The sequence below is a fragment of the Aulonocara stuartgranti genome (genome assembly GCF_965226115.1).
Source record: "Aulonocara stuartgranti genome assembly, chromosome: 10".
Lineage (NCBI taxonomy): Eukaryota > Metazoa > Chordata > Actinopteri > Cichliformes > Cichlidae > Aulonocara > Aulonocara stuartgranti.
Window position 1 is genome coordinate 12352340 of NC_138946.1, and position 24983 is coordinate 12377322.

The 24983-nt window shown below is 39.5% G+C and overlaps 1 protein-coding gene across 2 annotated transcripts in view; it reads right to left on the reverse strand.

Moving 5' to 3' along the window:
* The window catches only part of sh3pxd2b (SH3 and PX domains 2B), a 33824-nt gene extending 13746 nt beyond the window's left edge, over window positions 1–20078 (reverse strand). The window contains exons 1-4 of one of the 2 annotated variants that reach the window (XM_082550123.1): window positions 19581–20078; window positions 16788–16868; window positions 9186–9261; window positions 3041–3117 (exon numbers count right to left, since the gene is read on the reverse strand). In XM_082550123.1, coding sequence (XP_082406249.1) covers window positions 3041–3117; window positions 9186–9261; window positions 16788–16868; window positions 19581–19652 — 306 coding nt within the window. In that variant the 5' untranslated portion in view covers window positions 19653–20078. The remainder of the gene's footprint in view (window positions 1–3040; window positions 3118–9185; window positions 9262–16787; window positions 16869–19580) is intronic. The other variant, XM_082550124.1, reaches the window with a different exon arrangement.
* Window positions 20079–24983: the final 4905 nt, after the last annotated feature.

A 24983-nucleotide genomic window follows, 5' to 3' on the forward strand; every position in this document is an offset into this window, starting at 1 on the left:
GCACTATGTTTTCCTTGTCATATGTTTGTGTTAAAGAAAAGATGAGATTTGTGTCCTCATTCCTGTTTGCTGATTCATGGTAAATATTAGGCTTCGAAACTATTAGGCTTCAAAAAAAATCTTGTGTTGTTAAGACTTTCAGAGGACCCACACAACGTTTAGTCATGCAGCCCAGGATGTTGAGCCGTAACTGAGGTCAGAGTGCAAAATCTCTGCCTGCTGCAGAGGATGCAATCCTTAGATTTATTTCCATCCACGTGTGAGCATGTGGCTTGACCGCTCATTACAATTCTCCCCAGGGAGGAGACAAGAGGGAGGCTCAGGGTACATTACGGCAAATGGACTTTATGGGTGTTCTTTATAGAAGGCAGCATTAACGTAATTGCACGCGTGTGTGTGTCTGTCTGTGCGTGTTTGTGTGTATTCTCCAAGGAAAAATATATAATGGAAATGCAAGACCAACCTCTCAGAAGGTACAATACACTGTGGCAGTGTGGGTCAGTGTATAGTATGCTCTCACATGTACATACATATAGTGAATGTTTAATTAGAATAAAGGGCATCTTAGCCATATGTTAAAAAAAAATCTTGATGCTCATGTTATCTGCATAAGTGATTTTTGTACTGTTCCACAGTATAAGCGAGGTCTAAATAAATCTCTAAAGAGACGTTTTATGTGATTGTTTTTTATCAGCTATTTGACCTTCCCAGTGATCTCTTTTTTTTCTATTTTTTTAATCCAACCTTTCATCCAACTTTGCTTCCCAATATGAAAAACAAGGTTTCATAACCAGGGAAATTTGAAATGAGTCAGTACAAAGCCTCAGCTGTACAACAGAAGAGATGACTCAGCTCTTCTGTAAGAACAACAAAGTTGTACCTTGTCAATCTGACTACATGTGGGGGTGGATGAAATGCCATTTTTGATCCTCCAGTAAAGTTTTGACTTGTTTTTACCGCTACTGCGATAACTTCTTCGCTGGCAGTGCTTAGCTCTGACATGTATGATACTGCCAAAGGACTGATGGATGTTTTAAATCACTAACAAATGTGTTGGACACAGATACCATATTGCTTGAATTTAAAAGCAATATGGTAAAGGGACTGACTCTTATTTAGTGCTTTTCACTGCAAGTCAGTGTTGCTAACATTCACACTCTGATGAACGCATCAAGAGCAATTACCCAAGGACCCTTTGGGCATGCAGACTGGAGCAGCTGGGGATTGGACCATCAACCTTCCAGTTAGTAGATGCCCTTCTCTACCTCCTGAGCCACAGTCACTCCTGGACCACATTAAGTCTCACTCTGCTTCCCTTCTGTCTTTAAACATAACTTTAGCAAAGCTTATATGCACTGAAACATTTTAAAGGCAGGCATCCTTAAACCAATAATGCTAAGCAGGTATATTTTATGGCTTTTCATACATTTGCACAACTTCAAATTTGACTGTGGCAATTCCACTGAAATTGTCTCAGCCGTTCCCATAAAACACCCACACCCTCAGACATGAACCAGCAACTCTACCCTTTCCTCCCCTACCTTTATTGTTCACATAAGTGGTTAAAGATGTTGCCTACCAGCTGCACATTCCTTTAACCCCTGATGACACAGAGCCCCTTCGGTCCTCTGCATTGTTCATCATACATAAAAGCTTTACTCTCAGGCCTGAAGAATTGCCGTTTTTACTGGTGAAGAAGTTACCAGTCAGTTCCACCTTAGGAAGCAATTTTTTTCCCGTAATGGTTTCACAAGGGTCTTGATGGAGTAAGAGAAGTAAAGCAATTAAAATATAAGGCAGCTGAAAATCGTAAAAGCGCGAGTACAGGCTAAGTCAGAAGCAAAGTTTCCTTTGTAGAGAGAGACATAAGGAAATGTTTGTGCATGTTTTAAAGCCCCAAGTCACGCCTGTAAAATTTAACAAAAACATAGCCCGTGGTTGTGTGGATATGCTGACTGGAGCTAGCTCAGCAACGGGAAAATGCTTTGCCTGTGGCAACCACCACAACTCCAGAAGATATCTGCCTTGTAGATATAAAAAAGCACCTCACTGAGAAAGATGAAAATCTTTAAACTGCTATTCGACTTTACTTCAGAGGCTAAAAAGATGAGCATCAATCATGATTATTTTATATAGGCTGTGGTGGTTGCGTTCCTGTTGAAATGAAGCAATTACTTGCTAGCTGTTGGCAGTTATACGGTTTAACCTCATCTGCAGTGGAGCTTGAGAATGTAGAGTTGCATGATTTTCCTTTTCTTGAGGTTAAGTGAATAATAATCTCTCTGGTAAAAAGCAATGTAATGGGTTGGACAAGGCACAAGTTTTGCATCATCCTTTTTTTCACTTATGGAATGAGCTGCGGTATTTCAAAATGACAAAACAGACACCACACACACACACACACACACACACACACACACACACACACACACACACACACACACACACACACATTACAGCATGCTTGCACCCTGGTCTTGCTCTAGGGGGTCATAAGGCCTACATTTTGTGTGGTGTAACAACATTCTCTTCTCATTTAGCTACATAGAAACTTTTTTCCCCCCTTATACACATCTATCCCTTGAGAAAAATTCTCCTTTGGCGTGTTTCTTTTTGCAGGAAGGTCAGAGTCTACAACAGAGCACCTGGGGACCTTTTAGAACACATCGGCAGAGTGGATGCCTGCGGTCACAAAGACTTGCTCCGGGATGTTTAGCATGCCACACACCGCACAGTGCCAATTTAGATCGCAAGGGCAGCAGCATTATTCATAAAGCTGCAACAAAGTGAACGTATAAATCTTTCTGTTATGCAAATGCTGTAGTTTGACTACAAGCTTGACTTTACTTAATATAAGCATGTGTTTGGACGACTAAAAATGGGCCTGAATGTGATGGAAAAAAAAAAAACGGGGGGGGAACCCAGCTAGCTGTGATGTAATGTACACAGATTGTGGTTTCTTTTCTCTTGACAAATGCATTTTATAACGTATATATGTTGATGCTTAGCATAAGTAGAGAATTGCATAACGAATACTCACCCTGCAGTATTCATTAATAGGTCTTAGCCTTTTCATTGCCACATCCCTGATGTGGCTCCTCCTAAACAGAATCTTTCCTGGAACAAACAAGGAAAATCAGATTTAGGAACTTAAATACTGCAACCTACCTTTACATACGTCAAGTTAACATGTGCATATACCTTAGAAAAAAATAATAATTCTAATCTTTTCCACAGCAAGTGTTCATATAAAATACACAAAAGCTATATTGAAAAACGAAACAAACAAAAAAAAAAAAAAAAAAAAAACCCCACCCAAACAAAACCTTGATTGATTTCTTTAAGTAGTGACTTAAAAGAAAAACTTGCAGGTAGACTGAAGGACAGTGAAAACCGTGGCTTTTCCCAAAATGTAGTTAGTGAATTAGCATGCAGACACAACACAGTCGCATCATCAATAACAGTGACAGCACAATGAGGAGGCTAAGGAGGTGGGTGAATAGCTGGCCTTTCCAAGTTAATAAATGATTTAGGACAGGCAAAGAGTGCCCGTTTGACAGTTTAAACACTGCTCCCTTATTCTTATCGCTAGGCACGCATTACCACAGGCACGGGCAAGCTAGTTCACCATAACAATAACAAGAAAGGGCTACAAATAGCCCTCTTTTCTATTCAAAGGCATGTGAAAAACTTAAGAGTGAATATTTTCTTCGTTCTCATTTGACAATAGACACACTGAGACATATTAATTAAAAAATACAGTATAGCAGGGCAAAAGGTTGTGTATGTAATGAGATCCTAAATGCAGGTGACAGATTACAATATTACCGCCATCAAGGAGTCCTGGTGTTTGCTTTTGAAACAGACTTGCTGACACATCATCCATCCATCCATATATAAAAGCTCTATTGTTACAAAAAAAAGTGGCTGCTTCTTTAACCCACGCAGCTTAAAACTGTTTATGCTAATACTTTTCTCTTTGTTCTGTGAATCTGAAGCATTCAAGAAAAGAAGTAATAATGAAAGGAAGGGCCAAGGTGAGACAGAAGTATAAAAGGTTGTACAAGTGTATACTGCTGACTGGAGTAGATATTTGTGGTGACTTCACACCAAACAAAAAGTAGATCTTGCACATTTTACAGAAAACTACCAACACCCAACGTTCAAAGAAACAACCTCCACACCCTACCAAACTATCCCTGCTCTCACTACAACCTACAAGCTGACTCAGGTGGTAGACAAAACAAATGGGAAACCCCCCCAGGATATTGTATAAATAACACAATAAAAGGAAGCTCAAAAGTAAGACAGTGAAGCTTACTATAATATAAAAAAAAAACAAAAAAAACAACCTGCGGATGATGTCAGTTAAAAGGAAAATTGATTTGTGTGGATATTAATTTAACCATCAGGGAATAATAAGTAAAGGGGGGTTCGTCTGATTGTTGGGGTTTTCTCTGTATGATTGTAGGCTCTTTACTTTAACTTTACCTTACAATTTAAAGCGTCTTTAGGCGACTGTTGTTGTGATTTGGTATGATTACCAGATGTGTCCTTGGGCAAGACACTTCACCTGTTGCCTACTGGTGGTGGTCAGAGGGCCCGGTGGCGCCAGTGTCCGGCAGCCTCGCCTCTGTCAGTGAATTTGAATTTCATTGAAAATTGGTTGTCCAACAGTTTCTTGTTCATAACAGGCTTGAGTCTTGGTGGTTCCTCAGTTGTTCTGAAACATCCCAACCAATTTCCTCTCATCAGAGACAGCCTGGGTCTCCTTCCCAACCCTGGCAAAGTGGTAATACTGTATATCCAAATACCTTGTATTTATGTATAATTGTTTGAATGATTTGACTGATGATCTTGGAATCCGCAGTTGTTTAGAACTTTCCAATTTCTTCTTAGATCTTCACAGAGTTCCTTGGACTTTCCCCATTGTAGTGAGCATTGGTCAATCCAATGAGTGCTGCCAAACAAATCCTTTTTATGTTGGCATAGACAAGCTACAAGCTATAGTCAGTCAAGATCACTAACAATTAGTTGATCTAGTCAAGTTAAAAGACATTGTAGAATAGTACCACTTTTTAAAAAGATTTAAGTGAATGTATGTATATATTTGAGCATATACGTTTCTTTCTGACCCTGTGTGGATTAGAGAAAGTCCAAAATAAACACAAGCTTGTCCACCCAATTTTTGTTGTAAAATCATTCCACTCTGAAGAAAGAACAGTTCAGAGAATTCATTAAAAATCCTAAATTTGTCACGACATTCATGCCCATGAGGACAGTATGGAAGCTGTACATAATTAATAGATAGCCACAGCATAGTAACTTTGGCAATTTTTTTGCTGTAATGCCAACGGTCAGTTGTAAGTTTTAGTCTACATTAAAAATGGTGTGTTCATCTCTCTCGGTGAATCCCACAGGTTCAGTGTTTGGGCAGAGTTTAAAAATGTGTACAATAAGCAATGCATCCATAATGTTTGTTTACCAAGGCTGTTAACTATTATGCTACTACTGTTTCCCATACTGCAGATAAATGCATTGCAACAATAAATAAAGACATGAAATCTAGTGTCAACGAGCGTGGTCTGATTAACAGTAGACTTTAATATTTTACCACACTGCAAAGGACAACAAGATCATACTACATAAGGGAGACTGTTACAAGTGAGATTAACTAGAAGAAGAATTAGAGAAGACATTCCGAATCTCTATGGCATTGGCAAGCTCCTGCCAGAGCAGTCGAGGGGACGCTGTCGGGACAGCACTGAAAAACTAAAGAGATTTGAAAGTCAACCCTCAGACACACTTCTCCTTCTCTATTTCTGTCTCTTTCTTCTTCTCCTCCCCTCATCACTCCTCAAGAAGAAAGTGTTCTTGAAGGTTTTCCAAAGCTCTCTGGGGTCAGGAGAGAAGCACTGACTCAACACTGCCTACTTTGTATGCACGGCAGCTCATGGATGCAGCCGATGAAAAGGGCTTATTTGGGCAGGGTGGAATGCTGCTACCCTGGAGCCATGGCTGAGGCACGGTGGACATTTTGGCAAATCTCAGAGTCAGTAGTGACCAAAAGTATCAAACAGCTTTTGTTTCCTGGGAAAACTGAGCAAACTAGATGGAGAAAAAAGGCAGGCTAAGATGGCCATACATAGAGAGGTTATTGTTACCTCACCCAAAGACAGCTGTTCTCAGAATCCCTCACATCTTAATGACTACATTCACCAACCCAATTAGCCTTTTTGGGGAGATTTTGAGCTGCTTATACTTTCACAAAACACAAAAGGACTTGGGATCTTGTGACAAAACTGTGTACTCGAGACCGTATTCGGATTTTACTTGACACGTGCATATACCGGTATTCAGTCGGGACTTAGTAAAAATAGGGTCGGTCTTGAGGAAAAAATAAATTAAGTAAGCAGCAAAAAGGCATATATTTTTAATTTTTAAAAAATAAATACTATTCTCTACCTATGCACACCAACGGCGTGAAAGAAAATGTTCTAAATCCACGTGTTTTCATACTACATGGAAATTTTCTGGACTTTGCTTGGACATGGCTTATATCACTTTAGTTGCTAAGAAAACTGAGGATATTTCTGTGACTTATTTTTGTTTTGTAATTAAATCGGGCTTGTACAAAATGACTTGGCCACTAAGGTTTTAAATAACACAACGTCTAGGCGTGTACGGAGTATAAGAAGAAATACTGATTTGCGCCTATGTTGTAATTACTACACAGGTGCACATTCCTCCACAGGTTTTCACTATTTTCACTATTTTTCAACCTGACTCTGAATGGTGGGATTAACACATCAAATGTATCATTTTATCTTTATGTCATTTATTAATCAATCTACAAAACCAAGATGGCACCATCTATCTAAAGATAAAGAGTTGACTTCGTAAATGAAAAATACATAAAGTTATGTATTTATTGGACTTCTAACATATTCCTTCCAAAGGCCAAAATCTGACCTCAGAGTAAAAATGCTGTCAATGCTTGTCAAAGAGAAGAAAGCACAAGTTCTACAGTGTGTACTCTTACTGACAAACCACTTTGCTGATGCAGAGATACCAAGGAGTAAAAACAACTTGGGGCCTTGAACAAACCAAACCAGAAAGGGAAAACCACTTCCGTACCTTGTGAGATTGGCCCCCGTCTTTTTTCCAGACTTTTGCTTTGTAAGTGAATGTTTTAGGGTTTATTTCCCCTTGGCTGTCAATGAATACTGTTTGCTTGGGATCCCTCTCAGACAGAGGTCCGATCTGATGCTAGTAATGGGCCTTCATTTGAATCTCCATGTATTCAGCCACTCAGGATAAAAACCTTCATATAGCATGCAAACAGCTTCACAGCAGCATTCCTAGAGGACGTCCCATGCAAATGTCCATGAGTCCAATCAGACCTTTACTTGTGGTGCCTTAGCAGCACCAAAGAAGCAGCACTTTAGTGCCATCCTCAGCGGCACTAAATTTATTCAGGCAATAAAAACAGGAAGCACACGCTCAGAGTTCAATGTAGATGTTTAATGCATCAGTATGCAGTGCTTAGATGTAAAAAGGATGGTATGAAAAGCAATCTTTTAAAAAAAAAAAAATCTCCCTCTCCTTCCTTTCCTACTTAGATTTCATCAAACGGGGTGAATGCGTGTGTGTTTTTGTATGAGCATCCTCTCAATGAGTTCCAGACTTGCATGGGCATTTAAAGAAAAAAAAAAAAAACCCTAACCCCCACACATCCCAAGCCTGGTGGGGGAGATGTGGGTGGGGTTGACATTAAGGATTTTCTTCCTTTCATAAAGGATTACTTTCAGCAGGATCTCAAAAGTTGGTCAAGTACACCCAAAGCCCCTTTTCAAAACAAACTTTGTTGCCATTTGTATTTGAGAAAAAAAAATAGTGAAAACTAAAAAGAAGATATTTTAGCCAGTTCTCTCAATGATGATTCAGCCAGGAGAATGATGGAGCTGAGTTGGGATTATCATAATGAATATGGAGTATAACATTCAGATTTCTGTTAAAAATACATGCAACACTGGCAAATAGTCTGTTTCTCTAAAAGGCTCCAGCACTGATTCACATAGATGGTATAATGTGTCTTTAGGCCATTTGCTGAGATAATGTGGTTTAGTCCAATGCTTAAAAAGTACATGCATTAAAATATTCTTGCTTAGTGGCAGAAACAATATGCTTATGCCCAACACCTTTGCTTCAGGTTGTTCTAGTTGGTTTCTAAGCGCACGTGTAAAAGATTAACTCGGCTTTCCTCCAGTTCATTTAAAGGTCATCATCAGTAAGTCATTGCTGCCCAGTGTGTTTGGTTGAAGGATCAAAGGGAGCACACATAATACAAGGACGTGACACTGCAGCAAGGACACGACACAGGAGTTCAAAAACCTTTCCGTATTATAAGCACATGAGCTGTGGTTAAATCGCTCTGTGTGAATCAGCCCTTAAAAATCTAAACTTTGTTGATTTAATTCTGGCCGATTTTTCCCTCAATCACTTTATGGACATCTCATTCTGTGCCTTTGCACTTTACCTCTGTGTTGCATGCTGAATCTCTGTCAGTATGTCAAGACAGCGATCCTTAAATGTGATTTTGATTTTATGGAGAAAGTGACAGGGAAGCAAATCTGGTTGAGTAGGGCCGGTAGGAACTGACACAGGTTTGCGTGACCAGACTCGTCAGGACATAAATGGAAAACTAATGGACTAAGGACGCCTCGGGACATTGAAGTAGAGCTCGACACCTTCAGCTTTACACAAAGGGACAAATTCACGCTGCACAACCAGTGAATGTCAAACAAAATGATGAGCATCACCCTGGTTTCCTGATACACTGTGGTTTGGGAAACGTGGGCCTTTCAACTGAAAACTGCTGAATGAAAGTAAATTTTTGCTGTCTGCACACATTTGAGGTCCATGACGAAGTCACAGAGCACCCAAAATAAGTGGTCATGATGGGATTTTCAGGAAGGACTCTAAAAATAGCACTAGAAGTGGATCACAAGGCCTTCAGAAGACAGCCTTGAAGGGAAGATTAGACAAATTTAAATCAGGTAAGTTTAATTGGGATGGCCTGTAAAAATGGTGTATTCTCCATTTATTCCTAATAATGCCCAGTTATGTGCCATTTCTTTTTTTTCTGTGATTGGTCGTTGAGGGACTGTGTGTTCAACTCTTACCTGGCAGGAATGGAATGATCCGGCGCTTAGGGTCTTTCTGGCCTCCCTCCACTGGGAATTTGTCCAGCAATTCCATCTGAAACGCGATGATTAATCAAAGTTATTAGCATGTAAGGTTTTTACATTCTCACACACGCAGGATACATACACAGGACAGCTGAGGGTGGTTAAGAGAAACTGATGATTTTTTTTTTTTAACAAATCAGCAGTTCCAACAAGGAATTTGGCCAATAAATGCAGATCTGCCAATAATTATAAATGTACTGAGCAGATGGTATGGTTTTCCCCCCTCTACTTCACATGTTGCTGTAGCTGTAGCTAAGGAGCACCACCGCTGACATAGTGGAACATTTCCTTTGCCATGATTTTTAAAAGGCTAGAAAGCAGTGGCAGCGAAGAAGTTCAACAGTCTTATATTTACCTTACTGAAACTCAGCCTATTCTTATAGCTTTTTTTTCTCCTTAAGTTAAAACCTGAAATCACAAGAAGGTCAATCCAAAAACTGGTTCATAAAATACAAGCTTAATTACAAATCAAAATACTGTGCTACAGCAATTTAACTAATTTACTCAATAAAGCTAAATCTGTATTTTATATGATGAAAACGAATAAAAGGAACCGAAAAATGATCCCTTTCATCTACAAAAGCAGGAATAGTAAGAGAACATGAGTCAAGCAAGTTACTGGAGTTCCGTACTTTCTTGAAATGCATCACAAGACAAATAGTCAGATGCTTAGTCGGTGAATCAGTACCACCTTGAGTAGGATTGTATAAACAAAAAGATGGCCTGACATAGACAAAAGAGACAGAGTGAGGGAAGGAGACAGAGAAACAGAGAGGAGCCAGTACCCCACACACTGTAATTGTTCCCATGTGTCTGACTGCGAGTGCAGACACGCCCCAGTCCCTGTGTCTACTCTAAGACTTGTATCTGCTCTGTAATCAGAGGCAGTCAAACAAGAAAAGGCATATGGAGCGAGTCAAGTCATCTCTTCAACATACCATTTACATCATGCACTCAACATCAAATATCCATCCTCGACAGGGGTGAGGATGACAGGCTAAGGCAGAGGAGAGGAAAGCTGCATATGGTTTTAACTTTCTAAAATGTGGTTTTTTCAGTTATGTGCTATGGAGTTTATCTCAGTCATGTGTTAGTATTGTATAGATAAACATATGCAAGTCCAAAATTCTACATTAGGCACTTTATTTCTGTGCCTGTTCCACTGCACTCGGAATACAATGAATATATTCATTTATTTACTTAAAAGTTCATTTCCAAATCTAAAATACCCCCAACCAAATCTATGTGCTTCTTCACCTGATAAAAGGTGTTTAGAAAATATTATGATTCTCCACAATTTAAGGAAAAATCCTGCAAACATTCTGTAAAGAAACTCTTTAATGGAAACACTGAATACAGTTTGACTCTCTTGGTCTACACTTTGACTCCAAACAACATATCTTACGTTCATTTTGGTACAGATTAGAAATATTTCCAAGGTCAGACCAATACTCTTCAATGACATACTTGAACATCCTATCCATAACCCCGCACCATTTTCTCCTGTTTGCTGATTATTGCCACTCACTGCATACGTGCCTAACTGATGTATTTAACGGATTTCAGTTAAATGCAGCCAGCAAGACAGATAACGCATTACTCCAGTCCTAGCAGAATTACACTGCCGTCCCATTCACAACACAGACGCATTTAAGTTTTCATTGATTACTTGTAAATCATTAGATGAAATGGCCCCACTTTGTAGCTCCAAAGTCTTAATGCCTTATTCTGCACCCGAACCCCTCAGATCAGACAATCATGCCAATATATCTTGCAAGATCCAGACCACTGTGTAACAGGCTTCCTCTTAAGCTATTAAATCAGACTCCCTGTTAATAATAATAATAATATTAATAGTAAACTAACACACCAGTAACGGCTGCAAGCATCACAAGTGCTCTGAGGTCTCAGTTGAACAGAACTCTACATTGTCTACATGCTACATTCCCAGGCTATTATGATCCTGCAATCTTTTAAACACTGTTATTTCATCCAGCATTTGCTTGCAGATTTACAGTCACATAATGTTTCAAGGGACTGTAATTTGTCTTGTCTATGTCCCTTTAAACCACATCACCAGTATTTAATCAAAAACCAAATAAAGACCTAAGAAGCTCCAGACTGTTGAGCATGAAAAAGGTCCATGAACAATTGTTGCTCTCTTTGCCTGTCTCAATAGTCCTGACATTCTCTGACTCAGTTCACTGCATAATTAAGCCTGAAACCATTTTTTAACCCTTTGTGGGGAAACTGTTCTCATGGCAACATACTGTTACCATTCACATTTGTGGAGTTCTTTAACCTGTTGGTGTTTTTTTAAGTATTTAAGTTAACCACGGTATTATGCGATAGTAATTAGCTCTAACACTGACTAATTAATACTAAGTAATTAGACGAAAGCATATTAACACAGTAACTTGGCAAATGAAGAATGAAGAATCCCAACGGATAAACACTTGTTCTCTAATGCAGAAAAAGATGCTTGGGGTAATGACTATGCGGTAACTATGTGTGATGGCTTAGTTTACCCAGCAGACCTGCTCTGGCTACTGTTAGCACTCTCAGCCTTAGGGGTGGCTGTAGCTCAGGTGGCAGAGCAGGTCAGCCACTAATCAGAAGGTCGGTGGTTCGATCCCAGGCTGCCTCCTGGCTGCATGCCAAATATCCTTGGGCAAGATACTAACCCCATGTTTGCCTACTGGTGGTGGTCAGAGGGCCCGGTGGCGCCAGTGTCCGGCAGCCTCGCCTCTGTCAGTGCGCCCCAGGGCAGCTGTGGCTACAATGTAGCTTGCCATCGCCAGTGTGTGAATGTGTGTGTGAATGGGTGAATGACTGAATGTAGTGTGAAGCGCTTTGGGGTCCTTAGGGACTAGAAAAGCGCTATACAAATGCAGGCCATTTACCATTCAGCCATAAGCAATATAAAGGATGATTGTAACTTCTGCTTCCTATCACTTGTGACTGACTCAATGAACATGCAGCTTCACATTCAGATCCTCGTCTTGCTTGTCAAAAACATCAAGATGGCAATGGGCAAAATAGAAGGTATGTGCAGTATCAATGCAATGTTCACCATGATGTGTCTCATTTAAAAAAAAAATTATAACAAATTTCAGATAATGCCTTATAAACATTCATAATTTACAGCAATACCAATTTTCAGAGGATCTGTTGGTTTCTGATCCCTCAGTTTCTCGAATGCATAAAGTGAAAACATGCACGACATGGGAAAAATAAATGGTTTCAATTGTGCTCGTCATCTCTTCAGCAGTTAACAATAGGCCATTTTTCAAAAATGAGTAATCCTGAACAAAGATAGTGATTTCGCAGACAACAACGTGGACAAGAAGCCAGGGGGTGAAAGTTCAGAGTAGAGCTCCCATTTCAAAGCTTCACTTTCTGGAGATCTGTGCCATGCTGCTAAAGAAACCTCTCCCATTCTCAAGAATGATGAATCTGCACAAGAACATAATGAAGCTAACAAATATGATAACATTTGGTATAGCTTTGTTAGCATTCATTTAGCTGAATCCCGGAAGTTTATATAGACTATATACATGAAAACTGTCTATTTTCATCTACCCAAGATAATCCTGATACACTCAGTTCAGCATTTTTATGAAACTTTTCTTCTTTCGTTTTAGCCATCTCATTCTCTCAGGTCATCAGTTTACTTCTTTCAAATGAACTGTTGAGGACATTAAAAATATCGCCATAGTTACAGTACACAGAAATGATCACATTGTTGCTGCTTTGTGAAATGAATGCAAGAGGCAACTTCATATTACAAAGTCAAATAATCTGCCCCCCCCCCCCCCCCCAACCCCCGTTTCAAGAAGCTGAGTTTATTACTGCAGATGGAAAATATGTGACAGCTGTGCAACTCTGAATAAGCAAATAATGTTTTCTTTTTCTTCCCCCCCTTAAGCTTTAAAGTAGAAATATATCCACTATCCAAGGCGAGCGGGAATGCAGGAAGCCTGTAGAGCTCGATGGACACGTGTGCAGAATGGAAACTGTTCTTTGTGACATGGAAGCAAACTGAAAAGCTGCTAGGATGAATGCACTGAAAAAAAAAAAAAAGAGAGAAACTAGAAGCCACCATGGGATGGGCTCACACCAGGCCCAGTGCCCCCACCCCCTCTGATCATGAGCTCAGCTGCAGATGTGTCATGTTTCAAGATTGTGTCTTGTATGGCTGTGACACTATCATGTTGACAAAAACGTATCCACAGACAAAAAAGCCCCTAAACTGTATTGTGTATCCAGGATGATATTTTCCACAAAGACACACACAGACACACTAACTGACAAAGATCAAGACAGTACACTCTAAGTGATGTTTTGCTTAATGTTTTGTTTAATGCTAAAACATAATAACTGTTATTATCTGTACATTTTCAAATGTAATGTTTTACAAAAAGCGGAGAAACAAGCGTAAAGCACATTGTTATTTATGATTAAGATGCGTTATAAGTTGTTTACTTGCATTCCCGAACACAAACATTAAGTTTCGTGGTTGAATGTTAAGCTTCTTACAATTGGACTGAATTTAGGTCAATTCATGATTTTAAATAGAATAAACAGAATTTTTAGTTTTAAACATGTTTTTGACGTTTCTGGCCTTCCTCTCACTTCTGGAACAACTGCCAACTACTAACTTTTGGAACAACTTTACCCTCTTGTTTTTCTGAGGAAAAAAAATCTCAAAAACAGCACAAGTGCCTTTCTCTCCTGTCGGAGGCACACCTCTGTCTGTTCAGTGAGTAGCTGTTTGCACATGCTCAGTGTTTGTTACCCAGACAGAGGATGTTTACTGTATGTGAAAAAAAAAAAAGGCTTTCTGTGGCTTCTAATTTTCTCTGAGTAACAATTTTCAATGTAAATATAGCTTAAGTCACAGCCCAGCTGATGTTTTTAAACTGTGAGTATGATGAATCTGTCTGATGAGAACACGGTTAAAAATCTATTAAAAAAAGCTGTTAATTAAACAGAAAAATTCTCCATTTCTAGATGGTGCAAAAAAAAAAAGTAGCAGAAATATCCTCAGTGACAAGAACATCTGGCTCTTGCTCAGCTATTCTCTTCCTTAGAGAAATGAGCTATTGATCTGTCAGATCAAAGATAGAATGCCAGGAACAAGAAATACTTGCTATTTTGTTACTGCTGCATGGTTAATCCTAAGATTTGTTCTGTATTTTCAATATGTAAATAACAGCCTTGCTATTGTTGATTTTGCGCATGCATCAAAAGACTTACATTTATAATAGAGAAAACTGCTTTTATATCTTGTTTCAGCCCTTAGTGAAGCAAAATCAACAAAGTCTGTGCCAGCCACACAAAAAGCACATGCTGCTGTGTTTGCAGAAAGAGAATCAGCTGCTTAGGGCAGTTATGTTGACAGGATGTGGTGACTAGCACTTCCTGCATAACACTAAGGCTGTGGAATGACCAGAGATGTATTAATATCTGCATTACAAGACAAGCCAAAGCCACATAATGGAAGACATTATGAAGGAACCTGTTAGACAGATTACAGAAAAATGATAACATAATATAAAAATATATCAGACACATGGGGGATGTATCAGTGTGCTAGTGATCGGAATAAGCCAGCTGATTAGCCACAACTGGTCACTGGATATATTCAATTTCAAGGAAATCTAATTAACATGTCCTGCAGCTTGACATGCACCTCTCCAGCTATGCAACATGACGCTGCAATGCAGACAACAGCTAGTGTGATTGCTTTAGTTGATACAAATACACCGACACCGTGTGATCATGGAAATCAATATAAAGCATACTAATACCCACAGAGACCTTTCTTCCTTAAAACACAATGCATGTTAATATGTGATGGGCTGGGACTGATTGGCTTCCTAATGTTGCTAATGCTGACACTTGCACAGCAGTGAGTAATCTGCTGGGGCAACCATCTGCTGTTTTCATAGCACTGCCACCATGTATAAACCCAGCTTGTTCCAAATCTGCTCTCTTTTTGTGTTATAGTAATTTCAGCTATTCGACTTCAACAAGGTTAGCTTAGTCAGCATTGTAACACTGAGAATTACACTAAGATACTCCACACAGCATCCCAATAATACCACCACCAACTAGTGTTTTGGGGGTGTAATTAAAGAGTAATGCAATTATAACAGATGGTAGAGAAATTGAAATATTCTGCAGCTCATTTTTATTTTTATTTTATTTGTATAAAAAAAACTGTCAGCCCAATAAAATGGAGCATGACAGCAGGTCATGTAACCTGATGCAGCTGTGGACAAAATGTACAGTTTAAACTTGGTCAAAGAAAACTTGGAATAAATGCTGCATGGTGACTTTAAAAAGCTGGAATCACCCATTGCAGTTGCACTTGGTGACTCTTTATTTGCATATAAAACTTATAGTGACACTGATGATATTCAGAGTATTACAATTTTCTACTTGTCTCCAAGAAATGCCAAAACTTTAATGTGGCTTTTATATATTAGTACCAAACCATACAGAGATACAAAAGATGAGCCATTATCTGTTATGTATAACACATCTTATACGCTCTTATTCTAAAACACTGATCTGATACAGTCTGAGTTATAAATAAAGTGTTGCCTGTTGTGTGTAGTAGTTGACCAATTACACAACTGTAATGCAACTAACATATATACAGTCATTTATACAATACAGATGATGTTTAAAGAGCAGCCTTTCGACATTATCTGTAATATTATGCTCATATTTATCCATGCTTTTATACTGTGTCAACAACAGAAAGGTGGTATGGATTAAACAAAATTAATGGATAATGGTTCTATTAGCAGCTTTACTAGGGGTCAAGTCAAATGAATGAAATGAATACTTCACATCCATATGTTAAATGCTACACACGCAGCCTCAGAAAACTCAGTGAGGCACTATAGTTCTGTACTTCATTACCCATGCATTGACCATCTTAATCAATTAAAAGGAATTTAATCCAATTAGGGCCGACAGTACGCCTTTTCGAAATTGACTACATGCTCATTAAAAGTAATTGCCTTTCTGAATTTCCTGGAGTCCATGTTCTGGTGTCTGATGCAGCCAGGGCCGCCACCCCCCCACCACCACCACCACCTCCCTCAGATCCATTACCTTCAAAAAGACAAAAGGAAACTAGGATACTAATAAGACTCCCTCATTGTGCAGCGTGCACCATCACCATGACGTCTGAGAATGATTCAGACATTTCTGTGGTCATCAGTGCCACAGTCGCATTCATCACTGTCCTCTATTAACTTCACTGGAATTTTCCGACTCGTCTCGCACAATATAATTACCAGGGTTATAAGGGTGGAGCAGGGAGAGGCTGGCTACAAGTACTAGTCTTGTATGACTGAGACAGTGCTTCCATGCCTTTCCTGCCCTGTGCACTTGTCCGCTAGCACAAAACAAAAAAAAAAGTCCCCCAAAACGACAAAAGTGAAAGAACACATTTAAAACTATTAAAAGAAACTCAAAAATGACGACACACACGCACACAGTTAGTGGCTCACTCACCTGCAGGTCAAAGAACTTGCTGTAGCGTCTGTAAATGGCTTCTGTACTGCCATCGCTCCAGGACACTTTGATGATGTAAACCTGGCAAAGCAAAATAAAGGAAAATAACATTGAAACTAATGCACAGCTATTATTGTGAAAAACTAAAGCCCTTGGGGCATCACTCTTCAGTCACTACCATTATTTGGGAGTGTTATGAATCCTAGAGAGGGCTGCATATAGCAGACATCCCATTTCTCTGGCAGCATCACGCAGCTGTCACTGAGTGGTTTTCATTACTGTAACATATGCTTCCCCACATCCCACTGCCTCCAGCGACCCAAGAATTGCTCTCCGGTCCCTTAAATGCACCTCAAGGAGATAAAGAAAGAGGAGGCTTTCAGAGAAACCTTGCAAAAGGAAACACAGGTGCATCCTACACAGAAGTCTCCAGTCTTGTGTCGTGACATTTAAATGCCACACTTCCATCCATTATGAGCAAATTGCTCCACTTAAAACACCCTGAAACCACCAACTTCTCCTTTCCTCCATCACATCTACCACATGCCATAGCTGGGAGGAGCTAAGACAGACTTGAGTGCGGGAAGTCAGGAGTCATGCTAATGAAAAGCCCCCAATGTCATCATCCGTTCACATGAAAAGAACAAGGATATCAGATGATTTCACTTCCTAGTGCAGTTACATCACTTCCTGCTGTAGAAAACATAATTGTTTGTCATAATTGTATACATGCAGAAGAGTGAAATAATAATAATAATAATCATAAAAAACCCACAAAGTTTGTGCTACCTTTCTAACATGGGCAGCACTAGGTTAGATAAAAAGAGGTTGACTGTGTAGGTGCAGCTGCAACTTCAATCAGACATATATCTAAAACAGTAAATCATAATGCACTTTAAATAATGTCAAGAGTTTGGGGACAGCAGCAGATTTTGATTTGGTTCTTTAAAGAATGAAAGGGGAGACGCAGGGAGGTGATTGGAAACACCCTTGCGGCTTGCTGTGTTTGGCTAAATGCTGCTGGCCCCAATCCCAGACCCTTTCAGGCCTCATTCTCTTTTTTCGGTGGACTCGAATCCGATATTACGATGGACTGATCAACTACGGGAGCTATACAGACAAGCAGCAAGGCCATCTTCATTAAACAAAAGAAGATTCCCCAAAAAGACTAGTTCAGGTTCTGTCTGACCAACTACTAGAATTAAATTACTCATCAATGAGAAGAAAAACTAATCAGTGCAAAGATATCCTGTTGTGTCCTTGCTGCAGATAAAACTAATTAAGAAATATTTGTTATCCAAACTAATTTGCAACAACTCATAGGAAACAGGAGCTGATACAAAAAAACATAACTAACCCTCCTAATTAAAGTTCCAAGTTCAAAAAAAAAACTTCAGCCATTAGATATTTGCAGATATCTCTTAAGAATTAGAGCTTTGTGTTAGAAATTCTATAGGATATACTGAACTCTGGTGAGCAGACAAGCCTTACGCAGCTTTTTGCTATTCAAGCTACATGTTCAGACCTGAGACTTTAAATTTCCCGGAACCTTGAGATCTGTGTAAGAGAGAAAAGGCATAAAATAACAGTACACCAGAGACTGAACGAACAGATGGAGAAGACACAGGACCACAAGAACTCTGCGCCCTTGACCACTAACACTCACAGCGGTACAAGGTCTGCTGGTCCTTCAGCCCCCGGTTTAAATTTGCACACCCATATGGATGCATACAAGTACACACACACACACAGTGACACAACATGTACACGGAACTAACACAAACACCTGCTAAGGCCTTGGCTGCGACTCTCTCTCTTTCTCTGGCCAACTACACCAAGTGATGTCATATGTGTGACTTTATACTAAGTGCAGGATTGCAGGCAAATACACCCACATTTAGCTCTCACTAGTCACTAATAAAAGCTCTACTGTCTATGAAAAAAAGAGGCTTTGTCCTGATGACATTCTCGTCTCCCACACAAGGTCTGGTTATTAAGAAAAGAAAATTATTCCCAAGTTCTTCATCTTCTTTCCCTCCCTTTCGCCAACTGTTGACTGGAAAAGAAACACACAACTCTCTAAACTAAAAATATATATATTTTTAAAAATAGTAATAAAAAAAATGACAATATCTGACACAGTCATAGCCTACTTGTCATAGCCTACAATGTTAGTCATAGCCTACTTCCTGGTTACCAGTGGCAACTAGCCAGTGTGGATAGTTAGGGGACTGGGCTGACTGTATATTATGTTTCTTGGGCTCTTCCACCATTGCAGGCTTCAGTGGTAAGGTGCTGCAATGGCTACGGTCACATGCATGTGATTCTGGGAGTCACTTAAAAAAAATGCACACTGAGAAAAGGGGTCATAGGTCACGTGAGTCGGCCACTCGAATGCTTCTTAATGATATCCTCACGTCTTTTTTAAATGAGCATTTTATTAGGTCAAAAACAATCTGAAAAACGATAACAACACAAGAGCTTTTGACTTCGGGTCACTGTACAGGTTGCTGAAATATAACAGCGTAAATCTTGATGTCGGTCGTTACTGGTCTTAAGAATAAAGATCCCAACAGATTTAAATAGTCTGAGCATGACCTGAAGTTTTCAGAAATCATATTCTAATAAAGTCTGCTTGACCGTTTCGGCTGATTTGGTCAGCTGTAATTTGACACTCTCTTTGTTTTTTACTTTTCCCAACAGGACAAAGGGGGAGACTGCGGAATATCCGCGATCTGTTGCACATTTCACGCAACAAATCACACGGTTGTGGTAATTACACAAAAGGCTTACGTAGTGTTTGTTCGGATTCCTCCGCTTCTGGACATCTTGAACAGTTACTTCTTGCACGGTGCGCCGTGGCATGATGTCCCCTTCTTTTTACGGATCCGTTGAAAAAAAAAGCAGATATCCCTGTCGGGTTTTTTTTCGAGCGATCACACCCGGCTGAAAAAGTTTACACTGCGACGCTTCTTTGTCATCCGAATGGCTGGGATCGATCTGAACAAACGCCTTTTTTTCTCCCCGTAAAGCTGCCCACGTCAAAATTTCCTGTCCAACATTCAGACTCTCGCAAGCCAGAAGTTAATAATCGGTTCTTCCTTTCCCCCCCTTTCTCATGCCTTGTCCCGACCCGCTGACTGCCCCGACCAAACTCCCAGCCTATCCCAGCTCGCCTACTCCCATTTGAGCAACTGGGACGCTTCGTGGACCAACCCTCCAGCTTCAGAGCAAAACCACAGTCTGCAGGAACACTCGGGCTTCAGTCTGCACACTTAGAGCTAGATGTTAGGCTTTAATCAATATGACAGCACTCAAAAACTGCGTGCTCAAGAGCACTTAAGGAGAGCGAACTTTGCCCATTTCTCACTAAATTGGAATTCTATTTATTTCAATTCTCTGTCGCAACTTTGAATGTTCGCCTTCTTTGCGACCAACCGCTCTCCATTAGCAATATAATAACACTGATGCAATTTAAATGACAGTTAAGAGTGGATGTTGTCTCACTGTGCGTACAGCTGAGCTGCAGATGTCTGAATCAGATGGCTTGAGTCTGAGCTTACTTTTCAACTCATATGCTAACTACAAACTACAGAGGACATCGTTCAGATATACAGTGCTGTGCAAAAGTCTTGAGTCAATCATCAAAGAGATAGGCACTCTTGGGATGAACCAGTGCTGTCTATATATAACACTAAACTTAGCAACCCCCCCCCCCCCCCCCCCCCCAAAAAAAAAGCAGTTTTAAATTGTATTTTTAAGACACTTAGTTACTAGCAAAACATAATTTTCTTCCATTTCTTTAGTTAAATCTCTGAAAATTGCCAAAGATAACACAAAATTGAAGTGTTAGGCCTAGAAATATCTAGACTTGAGTGTCTGAAAGTTATGTCTTTAGGAAACAGGGGGGAAAAAAGAAAGAAATCCATAAAAGACCTGACACAGGTCGTGGGAAATCCATCCGGCCCTCACTTGATACATCTACTGTCTGCAGAGGTCTCACAAGAAATGATCTCAGTGGAAGGGTGAGAAAGAGCACCGGGGGAGAAAAGGCTGAGGGATGCCAAATAACACAAGAATTACTCTGAAAACCAGTGGTAGCAGGCCTTATGGCATTATGAACCTAAACTGAACACTTTTGTATGAAATCCTTGTCAGCAGGTACAGAGAAGGTGTAAAACATGGGGAGGCCATGTTTTAACTGCTCTTTGGAAATCACCAACAAGTTGTTAATGCAAAGGTAGAAACTCTTAAATGCTTGAATGAGTCATATGTTAGTGGGAAATGCCTTAACACGCACACATCAGACTTTAAAACATGAAGTGATATCCTGTGTCTCGATGTGATTATTAGTCATAAGATGATGTGATTAGTAAACTGGAAATGTGTTAATATTTATTTTTCCATCCTGGTAACACAACACTATCACTCTATGGTTTATTGTTTAGTATTTAGATTTGTACAAACTCAGAATACTTGCAGTTACGGTCAACATTTCTTTGCTGATATGTCACCAGGATGACTGCTGAGGGCCAGTGTCAGGTTTGTTTTAAAATAGCTCCATCTTTTGGTGTGCCATACTCATTACATTAGTACTGTACATGTGGAAATCTCCCCATCTGTAGATATCAGATGAATATGATGGAAGATATTGGTAATATAATTTAAAAAAATTGAATAAAGTTTGTGTTGAATAAACTTGCTATTTTTAAGATGGGGAAAATATTTGACAGCCTCATTTTTAACTTTGAAATAGAAAGCACTTCAGACAAAAGAAGAAATGAAACTTTATATTTATTCCATTGTTGAAAAATAAAGTCACGGTTATGAGTGATGGGATGTGAGATGGGACATTTTTCACAGAAAAGGAGAAGGAAAATGTTAAACATATGACTCGTAACTTTTTAGAAAACATCCTTTTGTTTGTATTCGATATAAAGTATTACAAAAAATTTAAATGGTTGTAAAAACTGAGAAATGGAGACAGACAGTTATCAAGTATAGTAACGCTGGTCATCACAAGTTTGTAGAAATGTGTTTTAAATAAGTGTTATTGTAAGAAAAACAATACAATGCATCTTTGTTAAGTTATTGTAAAAATACAGACCAACATTTTTTTATGGCTATAATAGAGAATAAGAAGAATTAACACTTACAAAAAGTGTCAGAGTAGCCAAGTAAAAGTTGCTCATAGTAAGAAATCGGAAAGCAAATAAGTCTATATAAATTCTTATTAGCATTAGGGATTTTATGTGCAGGGGCATGCACCACGTAAAAAAGACAAGGACGCATGGTGCCTCAGTTGTATAACACATGGAAATAAAGGTTTATATGAAGGGTGAAGGATCAGTACCATCACACATTTGCAGCTCCAGGTGTGATGTGATGCCAGGGAACTGTTCTTGCAGTGGCAGTAAATAGCCCAAGGCCTCTCCTTGAGTTACCGGGCCGGAGTAACGATAAGGACGGATGTTGAAGATCTTCACGCAGTGTACTAAATGGGACCAAAACAAATATAAATCAATTATTTTGTGGGCATTAATTCCTTAATATCACCCTTAAAAAAATGCTCAGACAAATCAATGACTTAAGCTAACTCAGCTGAATAAAGTGCTTATTGACTACACACCAAAGAGTTTGAGTTTACTGTTTTATAACTTGCTATCAATCACATGTAAATCATATGAAACTGATGAGGAAAATGCTCTGTATGAATGTGACGGCCTCATTTTGAGCTTGTTAACTCTAGTTATTTGTAGAGTTTGCTTCCTTAATGTTTTCCAGCAGTCTGATCCAGAAATTGAGAGCAAAATGGCTGTATTTCCAGTTTTTCTCTGTGAGGAGTATTGGATATCTGACAGATGGGTGTGGGGGATAAGAGTGTGAGTCTGGCTTTTTGATTTTATATAAGTGAGAGCATTTTTAAATCAAGTCTGTAGAATTGGGAAGCCAGTGTAGCTCTAATAAAACTAGTGCCCTCTGTTATGCATTTTAGTTACTAAGCTTGCAACAGAATTCTGATTAAGTTGCAGACCAGAAAAAAAGTGCATTGTAGTAATCCAAACTAAAAGAGATGAGTGCATGAACAAGTTTTTCGGACTGAGCAAAGGGTGGATTTTGGCAATATTCCCAAGATGGAAGAAGGTTGGCTTGGTAATAAGCTCGTGCCTGAAACTCCAAGACTTTCAACTTGTGGTTTTACCCTGTTAGCTTATTTCCCTAGTTTGGCTGAAGGATATAGCTGTGGTAAGGTGGGTTTAGCATTCACTTTATCGTTGGCATATGAATAGTTCACTTGTGCAGCTAAAATCCTCTTCCAGCGTTTACAAATGTTACAAATGCAGGCTCAAGACCCTAAAAAAAACCTTAGATCTCGCCTTTACCATCCACCTAAACAAGCCGGCTGCCAACCTAGAAACAAACAACCTAAAAGTAGTTCTACAGCAAACTCACCAACATCATTAAATCTTAAAAGCACTTAATGATCAGTGTCTCAGCATTAATGTGGGCATCACGGTGAGGTAATGTGTCTCTGTGATGTCTAATCATGTCTGTGCTTTACCCGGAGATGAAAGGAGCTGACAGTACATGTGTTCTTCTGATAATACACTTCAATTATAAGGTGAGAGGCAGAATGAGGACTAATGATGTTTACTCATCATTCCAGCACCTTATCAGCTCAGGATGGTCTCAAAACACATTACCACGCATGAGCACATATACACATACAAATAGGTATACACCGCAAAGGAATACATGGGTATTTTAGGCACATACACAGATGCATTCCCTTTTTTCTCTAATGATGGCCCTTATGGGGGGTCATTACTCATGAACAGCCTTTAGTGGGGTTTCACATAGACCCCGATCTTAGGGGCTATCAGGAGGTCAATGCAGTCTCCGCTCGCGTTTCAGCACCTTAACTAATCCCTTTAAATCATTCCTTTTCATTCTCATGCAATGCCTCTACCATAATAGCATGGCCTCGCCTTTGCCCTAGCCATGGAACTATACAGTAGATTAAAGGAATTCACAGGCAACACTACAAGGTTATAAGGATTTAATTAAACCTGGTTTATGCTTATTTTCAGTTATAAAAATATCTCAATGGACTTCTAAATTGAATTTTTTAGAAATTGAAACAGACTTGCACACCGACTTATGGCCATACTAACAACATGGGTCTTTGAATGATATTCTGGTAGGCCATTTGACTGGTCTGCCACTTTGGTTCCAACTGAAATATTTAGACAAGTACTGGATGATTTGACGTATGTTTGGGTACAGCTATTCATGCAGTCACTGATTCATCCTAATGATGTGCTAAATATCTACTGAAATAGGTCTTTATCTGGTACAGGAATCGGTAAAGACCTGCAAAGTCTTTGTCCTGTTTATTTTGATTGAGACTCACATCTACAGTTTTAAAAACACTGTAATTTTCCTTGCTTTGCTAACTTTCAGGTATTGTGCTAGCATGTTGTCCCTCTTACCATCACTGAGGAGTTTGACTCCATCAAACTGATAACCAGCTGGGTCTTTCCGACTCACTGGACCGGCCAGAGAGCCTGAAAATATTGTGTTGATGATCGAATAGTCATCACATACAAGGTCCACTGCTTTATAAAGGCCATTACCTCTGTAAAAAGACATGTGACAGAGGAGACTGGCATTAGTTTGCCATCAGAAAAGGCTAGATTCAATTAGTCATCTTAATCTGGCCAGAACAAAAATGTCTGATTAGTTATTTGGACATCATCTTTGTCTACAGAAAGTCAGCCTTCTACCCAGACAAAGCTTCACTCATCATTAATTCCAAGTGGTTTGGTAAAAATGTGCTTTGTCATTGTAGGGATCAGGCTTGGATACTATACAAAACTAGACATGGGGCAGTATCAGCGTCTGCATGTTGCAGTATGAGTAATCCTCTGTGGGCTCTGAGATAAAGATCTGATCAGGATTAGTCACCTTTGGGAGTTAAAAGCTCCACAGCCGTACGCATCACAAGCCCTCACTCTGTTGTGGTGACCGGCACAAAGCATGCTCCAGGCTTGGACTACAGAGAGAGGTAAAATGAAATAGGTTAGATAATACTTCTCCTTCCAAAATAGGCACCATATTAAAAGCTGCAGCACTGCACGCCAAAAGGCCAAGCATAAAGACGATATTTTTAAAAATATGTTTTAACATCCACTG